Source organism: Cnephaeus nilssonii (assembly GCF_951640355.1).
Source record: "Cnephaeus nilssonii genome assembly, chromosome: 14".
NCBI lineage: Eukaryota > Metazoa > Chordata > Mammalia > Chiroptera > Vespertilionidae > Cnephaeus > Cnephaeus nilssonii.
The window spans coordinates 133,682-141,862 of NC_137085.1; the positions used below are offsets into that span (position 1 = coordinate 133,682).

Sequence of the window (8,181 nt, forward strand, 5' to 3'; positions counted from 1 at the left end):
GTGACCCCCGTTCAGGCCCTTGATTCCTGAGCAGTTTCTGTTGGGGACACCCCAGATGCCCCTCCTCCAGGCTGCAGTGGGGGTGGGGCTGTGGCCTGAGATCTGGGGAGGCTGTCGATGCAGAGCCGGCCTATGGGGCCTAAGCAGGGCCAGCAGGCCAGAGACGCCCTCCCAGCCAGGGCCTGGATGGCCTTCCAGGAGGCTGATGCAGGAGCAGCCGGTGGGGCACCCACTTGCCACCAATGCCCAAGCCTGTGGGTGGGGCAGGGGGCCAAGGAGGCGGGCAGGGAACAGAGAGGGGTGGGGGTGGGAAGGGTGGCGGGCGGAGGGACAGTCGGCAGGAGGTTGGTGACTCGCGCCTCCTTCAGCACTGCGGACAGCGCTGGGCCCTGAGGCTCCGGGGGTGGCCATGTCGTGCCCACGGGGACATGGGCAGCTCCGACGTGGACCCAGGCCTCCGAGTGCTCGGAACCCACCTGAGGGTCGCGGAGGAAGAGGGCAGAGCGCCACCTGAGCCCCTCCAGCCGAGCTCCAAGCCCTGCCTGCCCCCCTGGTGGCAGCGATGTTGCTGGAGACGGAGCTTGAGCGCGACCGAAATAGGCCCGGGGCCGCCAGGGCTGCCGCCTGCACCTTCGGTGGGACCCGGGGTAAGAGAAGCCCAAGCTTAAGGCCTCACGGGAGGAATAGAGGGCAAGAGGCGTGGAGGCCACCTGGGCGGCAGACGCGGAGGGCAGAGGGAAAGGGAGTCCCAGAAACCAGACCTCGGGCGACAGTGGAGATGGGAACACGGGAGGGGAGGGTCAAGGGCCTGGAGCTCTGCCATCGTTCATGGGTGGTTTGGGGGGCTTGGTCCAGGCACCCCAGAGCAGAAGGGGCCTTCCTGAAGGCGCTGCTGGCCCAAGTGATGGTGCAGGCGGGAGGCGCCAAGTTCCTCTAGAGACCCACCCCCGAGCTCCCACAGTGCCCAGCTGGCCCTCCCCAACCAGCCCGACAGCCCAGCACTGGACCCCTAACGGGGTCTCCCCCAAACCCTGCTCCCCAAGGGCCATTCCATCACCACAGACGCTGGGAATAATGGAGGCATTGTCGGTGGGCCAACCAGATGCCTAGCGAGTGGGGCCATCGCCTCCTCCACGTGCTGCCTGCCTGCCCTCCACAGTCACAGCCCCTCTCGGGCAGCCTCCGCAGCAGCCGATACTCCACACTCAGCACCCCCTGGGATCCAGGGCTTGACACCCCTGCCCTGAGCTCAGGGTGACACTGCAGAGTGAGATGAAGGGCTGTGTGCTGGCTGCAGGGGCCTCTGATCAAAACCGAGACTTCATAGACTGGGGATTACAGGTGGAAGACGGGGCAGGGGGTGCGGGCCTTCTGTGGGACCCCAGTGCAGGGCCTGGAGGGGGCACCAACCTGCCAGTCCCTAGCACTTCCTGGGCCTGGCCACTCCCTGTCCCACCCTGCAAGGGGCTCACCCTGCTGAGTCCTGATTGTGGTGCCTGCAGGGGGCTGTGCCCCTGGGCAGGAGCGGCTGTCCTGGGTAGATCAGATCTACGTGTGGGACGAGTGGGTCCCTGCAGGCTCACCTGTTGGATTGGGGCGCGATGTTGGAAAATCGGGTGCATGGGCCAGGTCCTGTGCAGGCCGGGCGCTGAGGTGGAGAGCAGTGAAGGTGGGCACCTGCTCCCCAGCTCCGTCCCTCCTGGCCTGGAGTCTTGGCTGCCTGTCCAGGCCGAGGACGTGGGGTTCTCTTCTAGAGAATCGCCCTCCTTCCTGCGCCCACTTGGAGCGGAAGTTCCAACGGTGGAGCCAGAGCCAGGGGTCTGCCGTCGCCTCAGCTCCCGGTGGTTCTCCAGCCCTTGGGCGATGCGCTCAGCCCCTGAGTCTGGGTGGCGTTCGTGCAGATCCGACGGCCTCACCAGGCCTTCCGGGTCCGGCTCTGAGTTCGAGCATCAGCGGCCGCAGGACCCAGCCCCTCCCTGGCCCTCCTCCCAGGACCCTGGCCTACGCGCCGGAGTCCAGGCCTCAGCCCCGCCCGCCCGTAGCGCAGGGCGAGGAAGCGGCGGGGAGCTGGCGGCCCTAACCCGGCTCCTCTCGGCCCGTACCCGCCCGCCCTCCGGCCGGCACTCACTCGGGTGGCGTCTGGGAAACGCGGGTCCCTGCGAAAAGGGATGCCGAGCGGGCGGCCGAGTCTCAGCGACTCCCGGCCCCGCCCCGCCCCGCGGCCCCGCCCCCAGGCGCTCCGCCCTCCCGGCGGCCGAGGCTGGGGCCCCCGGGCGGCCCGCGGGCGCAGCGCCCAGCAGCTCCGGGAGCAGCTCGGACGTCGGCCCGGGGCCACTGAGGCCGTGGCCTGGCTGGGCCCCGAGGAAGTTCGGGGCCGGATTGCGGCGGCACCGGGCGGCGGGACCCATGGAGGCGCGCGGGGAGCTGGGCCCCAGCCGGGAGTCGGCGGGTGGCGACCTGCTGCTGGCGCTGCTGGCGCGGAGGGAGGACCTGCGCCGAGGTGGGTGCTCGGGGGTCGAGCGCCCGCGATGGATAGGGCGGACGCTCCCCCGGGAGACCCAGAGGTCCTCGCGCCTTTCCGGCCAGGCCACGGGGCCCACGGGACCGGGCGGGAGTGGGTTCGAGGGCCCCAGCACGTCCTCCCCTGAGCGCCCAGCAGCAAGTTTGCGCCGGGCCTGGGTGCTGGGCTGTTGGGCGTGAGGTCCTGGGCGGGAGAGTGCGGAAAGCCACCCGGGGTCCCGGTGACTAGGGGCAGGAGGGTTCCCGAGAGGTCAGCCCCCTCCCGACCCCCCACGCTCTCCTGGGCAGAGAGATGCAGGCCAGGGCGCAGCGGGACCCCAGCCGCCGATCGCCCCCAGTTGGAATCTGGCATCTGCACCCACAGGCACCTGCTCCGTTGGTCGCTCTGGCGGGTCCTCTGGATCCTCCTCCAGCTGAGCCCCCAACTTCCTGGGGGCACAGCCTCGCCTCCCCTGCCCCCACCCAGCGCTTGGCTTCGAGGAGTTGAGACCTTTCTCCCGGCTTCTGCGGGCAGGACCCGAATGGAGGCGAAGGCGGTCTGGTTGGTGGGGACCGGCCGCACGGGGCAGTGGGAAAGGGGGTGACATCCAGGCTGTGGGGTCTCATCCCTCCCTACTTATTTATTTATTTCCCGGCGGATCTTGGGAGGGGTTGGCCGCAGGGCTGTGAGGAAGGGGCGGGAGGGCGGAGGGAGAGGGAGGGGGAGGCGGGCGCGCAGGAGCCGCTCGGAGAGCTGGACGGGAGAGGCGGCGGGCGTGAGGTGGTGCCGGGCCCGCGGGAGCCGAGGGCAGGAGACCCGCCGACCGGAGCCGCCATGCAGCGTAAGGCCCGGGTCGCGGGTCCGCGGGGCGCGAGGGGCGGCGGGAGCTTTTGCCGGACGCGGATCGCGGGGAAGGACCGGCCGGCGCTGTCCGGGCCGCGGGTGCTGAAACGCGCGGGGCGGGTCTGCCCAGCCGCCAGGGCTGCGCCGCGTCCTCGCTCTGCCTGCGCCGCCCACAGCGAGGCCCGGGCCCGGCGGGTCCCCAGGCTCCACACCTGGGGCGCGGTTTTGCCCGACGCGGGACCGCGTCCTTCGCGGGTTTCCGCGGCTGCGGGAGGGAGGTTGATTCGGCTCTGGCGCCCAGTGAGGTTCCGTCCTCCCTCTCTGCCCCCCGCCTGGAGCCGGAGGGGTCAGGGCAGCCAGGTGAGCTGGTGAGGGATGCAGTGTTTGTGTGGGTTCAGCTGCTGTGCGCGGCTCTCTCCTCTCCCGGAGATCTTTCCTGAAGGAGCAGGGAATCCTCACCCATGAGCACCCTGAAAAGTCCCTCGTGGACCCAGGGCTCCCCTGCCTGGTTTCTGGGGGCCTGCAGTCCCAGGGGAGCAGGACCCCAGGGAACCTACTGTTGAAGTGGCTATGGCTGTGAGGGAGGGCAAGCCGCCTACTGTGCGCTGGGGCATCCAAGCTTGAGCATGGGGATGTCGGATCCATTTGTCCAGTCCACTCACAAGTACCGCAGCTGCCCAGAGATGAGAGGGCAACGGCTTTTACCTTGGTGGCTGCAGGCAGGGACACGGGGCTGAGGGCACAGGAGTCTCTTTCTCTCTGTCAGGATGCTTAATTGTGCAGAATAATGAGGGCAACTGGGTGGTAGGTGCCCCACGACTCACAGGTGCCTGGCCCCTAGGTGAGGGGACCCTTTTCCAGCCCTGCCTCTGAGTGCTCCTGGGGCAGGTTTCCCTTCAAGCGCAGTGCGCACCTCCCTCGCTCGGGGACCATTTTGTAACAAACACTTTCTTGCCTGAGGGACTAGCCTGCCCACCTGCTTGCTCATGGGCACAGGCTAAACCTATTATTTCGGTTTCATTAAGTTCTCCCTGCAGGCTGGGCTGCGGGCTCCCTGCCCTTGGGGGCGGCTGGTAAGAGAGTGTGCCGGGAAGGGGGTCTTGCGTCCTAGGGCCAGGGTGGGAGCGTGACCCCGACTCCCCGCTGCCTTGCAGAGATCCCGCTGTGCGCTGGCTGTGACCAGCATATCCTGGACCGCTTCATCCTCAAGGCCCTGGACCGCCACTGGCACAGCAAGTGTCTCAAGTGCAGCGACTGCCACACGCCGCTGGCTGAGCGCTGCTTCAGCCGCGGGGAGAGCGTGTACTGCAAGGACGACTTCTTCAAGTGAGCCCGCTGCCCGCTGCTGCTGGGGAAGGGGACGGGGACGGGGGCTGCGGTGCCAGGACCAGGGTCTGGACTCCCAGCAACAACCACCCCGGGACACCCTGAGCCCTGTCACCCAGGCTGGGCACCCCAGGCCTCTCCGAGGGCGGCTGGGCAGGGCTAGCACATCAACACGTTTTGTTTTTTACATAATTTTGTAAACGTGGGGGCAGTCGTTAAAAGGTAATCCCGAGTTTGTAGGACTCTGTGGGCTTCCTCCCTTAGTTTTGGTCTTGTTTTTGTTCTTAATACTGAGGGTGAGGGCTGCTTTCCGGCAAGGCCTCCAAGGGACGCATCTTCCCCACGCCATCCCGGGGCGCCGTACTCCCCAGGACCCGGGTGCCGTGCTCCCTGCGGCTCTGCTGGGGCTGCGGGAGGGCCCCCCAGCCGCCCTCGGGGAACTGGAACCGCCCTGCGCGGCCCGCTGTGTCTCTCGCTCCCGCTCTGGGCGAAAGGGCCGCCCGCGCAGCGCTGAGCCGCGCCCTGTGCGTCCCGCAGGCGCTTCGGGACCAAGTGCGCCGCGTGCCAGCTGGGCATCCCGCCCACGCAGGTGGTGCGCCGCGCCCAGGACTTCGTGTACCACCTGCACTGCTTCGCCTGCGTGGTGTGCAAACGGCAGCTGGCCACGGGCGACGAGTTCTACCTCATGGAGGACAGCCGGCTGGTGTGCAAGGCGGACTACGAGGCGGCCAAGCAGCGAGGTCAGTGGGAGGGGCGGGGCCGGGGCCGGGTCCTGGCGCCCCTTACTCGTCTGCAAACGGGGTGAAGGCCAGTCGGTGGGGCGCGCAGGGACCCCGGCCTCCCGCACCCGCCGCAGCGAGCTCTCTCTCGGCGCCAATCCGAGTGCCTTCCCTTCGGCCGGGTAGCGAGGGCACCTACCCGGGGCCGGGCGGGGCAGGTCGCAGACCCTCTGGGGAAGCGGGTCTGGACTCCCAGCAGCCGCCTCGCCGGGAGCGCAGCGGGGCTGGTCTGACGGCGAATTACCACCCCTCGTCGGATTTATCCTCCTAAATCCTCGACCCGGAAATCGGCCCTACCCGCGCGCTTAGAACAAAGAGGAGTGGGGAGCGGTGCTGCCCGTGGGCGGCCGATGCTGGAGGCGCCCGCGACCCGGCTTCGGGTCCCTCTTAGAGGCGGGAGCCGCCCCTCCGCCCTGGCGACGCCCCACCCCGTTTTCCCCTTCTCCCGCGAAACCCCGGGCCCCGCAGCCACGCGGGGTGCGCATGCGAGGCCCCGACGTCCTCACGCGCGGAGGGGGAGGGGGCGCTGGGCGCTCGGCGGAGCAGGCCCGGCCTCACGGCTCCCCACGGTGCAGAGGCCGAGGCCACGGCCAAGCGGCCGCGAACGACCATCACGGCCAAGCAGCTGGAGACGCTCAAGAGCGCCTACAACACGTCGCCCAAGCCGGCGCGCCACGTGCGGGAGCAGCTGTCGTCGGAGACGGGCCTGGACATGCGCGTCGTGCAGGTCAGCGCCCCGACGCCGCGCCCGAGGTCACTCACCGCTCCCTCCCCGCGCGCCCGGGCCGCCCACCGCTCCCTCCCCGCGCGCCCGGGGCCACTCACCGCGCCCTCACCGCTCCCCCGGGCCGCTCACCGCTCCCCCGGGCCGCTCACCGCTCCCTCCCCGCGCGCCCGGGCCGCCCACCGCTCCCTCCCCGCGCGCCCGGGGCCGCTCACCGCTCCCTCCCCGCGCGCCCGGGGCCACTCACCGCGCCCACCGCTCCCTCCCCGCCCGCCCGCCCGGGGCCACTCACTGCGCTCACCGCGCCCTCCTTGCCCGCCGCTCACGCGCCCTCCTTGCCCGCCGCTCACGCGCCCTCCTTGCCCGCCGCTCACGCGCCCTCCCGCAGGTGTGGTTCCAGAACCGCCGGGCCAAGGAAAAGAGGCTCAAGAAAGACGCGGGCCGGCAGCGATGGGGCCAGTATTTCCGAAGCATGAAGCGCGCCCGCGGCGCCCCCAAGTCGGACAAGGACAGCGTCCAGGAGGAGGGGCCGGACAGCGACGCTGAGGTCTCCTTCACGGGTACGCACGCCGGGGCCCACCCCGCCCGGCCACCCCGCCTCGCTCCGGAACTCGCGCAGCCGGGAGAGCGCAGCCCGGGTCGGAAGAACCCCGGGTTGATGGTTACAGGGAGACTAGAAACCTGAGTCTCCAAGCCAGTGGCCTCTTAGCCTAACTTCAAACATTTATTTGTAGACCTTCGCCCCCACCCCCAAGCCCTGTGGGTTGGCCGCTCAGGACCACTGCCCTCCCCTGGGGAACCCCTGACCCCGGTCCCTAGCAGGCGGTCCTATGGGGGAGGGCCCAGCGCTCTTCTCCAGCCCTGGCCTGAGTTTTAGGAAAGTGGGCAGCACAGTGGGGGGTCAGTGATTAAAAACCCTGCTGCTCGGGGTGGGGAGGGCCCCCCTCCCTCCTGGGACCCAGGATCTCATTCTCCCTCGATGTCCATCCAGACGCTTTCTTTTTGGCTGATGGTGAGCTTAGGCCTCGCGTCCAGTCTCTCTGGGCCTCAAATAACTTGTTGGCAAAGTGTGTGGGGGGGGGGGGCCGCAGGGTGGACTCTGTGCCTCCCCTCCCAGGGCAGCGTGGGGTCGTCCTGGAACCTGAGTCCAACTGCACTGTTTCCGGCACCGTCCCACCAGGGAACCCCATTCCTCAGACACCAGGCGGGACTGACAGAACAAAACAAAAAAAAAGCAGGGTGGCCGGGCGGCCGGGTGCAGGAGTGCAGGGGGGCATAAGAGCAGAAGAGACGGGTGGGGCGGGTCACCCAGCAGGCAGAGGGGCTGGGAGGGCCCGAGTGCAGGAGGCGGGCACCCACCACCGCCCTCTGCTTCTGTTGCAGAAGAGCCAGCCGTTGCCGAGATGGGCCCCACCAACGGCCTCTTCGGCAGCCTGGGGGAGCCCACCCCAGCCTTGGGGCGGCCCGCAGGCGCCCCCGGCAGCTTCCCGCTGGAGCACAGAGGCCTGGCTGGCCCAGGCCCGGAGCGGTTCCGGGAGCTGCGCCCCGGCAGCCCCTACGGTGTCCCCCCGTCCCCCGCGGCCCTGCAGAGCCTCCCGGGCCCCCAGCCCCTCCTCTCCAGCCTGGTGTACCCCGATGCTGGCCTGGGCCTCGTACCCACGGGGGCCCCAGGGGGACCCCCGCCCATGCGCGTGCTGGCTGGGAACGGACCCAGCTCCGACCTGTCCACGGGGAGCAGCGGGGGCTACCCCGACTTCCCCGCCAGCCCCGCCTCCTGGCTGGACGAGGTGGACCACGCCCAGTTCTGACCGAGGCCCCCAGCTCCACTGAGCACTGGACTTGAAGGGGGGGGCTGGCGCTGCGCCCTCCTTTCCCAGAGCCTGGACCTCGAGTCGCGGGTGCCGCTGCGGGTGCCGCCGGGGACAGGATGAAGATGAGGAGCCGGTGGAGGGGCGCCCCGCCCGCACCCCCACTCTCGGGCAGGACTGTCTGCCTCTCCTCCTCGGACC

At 69.7% G+C, this 8,181-nt stretch overlaps 1 protein-coding gene across 2 annotated transcripts; it reads left to right on the top strand.

Annotated features, from left to right (window-relative positions):
* Window positions 1-562: 562 nt before the first annotated feature.
* Window positions 563-7,980, top strand: LHX3 (LIM homeobox 3; the record flags this gene model as incomplete). 2 transcript variants are annotated; one of them, XM_079790599.1, is made up of 6 exons in its annotated part: window positions 563-647; window positions 4,498-4,669; window positions 5,207-5,409; window positions 6,024-6,175; window positions 6,561-6,732; window positions 7,556-7,980. In XM_079790599.1, 6 exons carry the CDS (start codon window positions 563-565, stop codon window positions 7,978-7,980), a joined length of 1,209 nt encoding a protein of 402 aa, XP_079646725.1. The 2 variants fall into 2 exon arrangements, with proteins under 2 accessions (XP_079646725.1, XP_079646724.1); XM_079790598.1 differs by lacking the exon at window positions 563-647 and adding an exon at window positions 2,407-2,500.
* Between the last annotated feature and the right edge of the window lie 201 nt (window positions 7,981-8,181).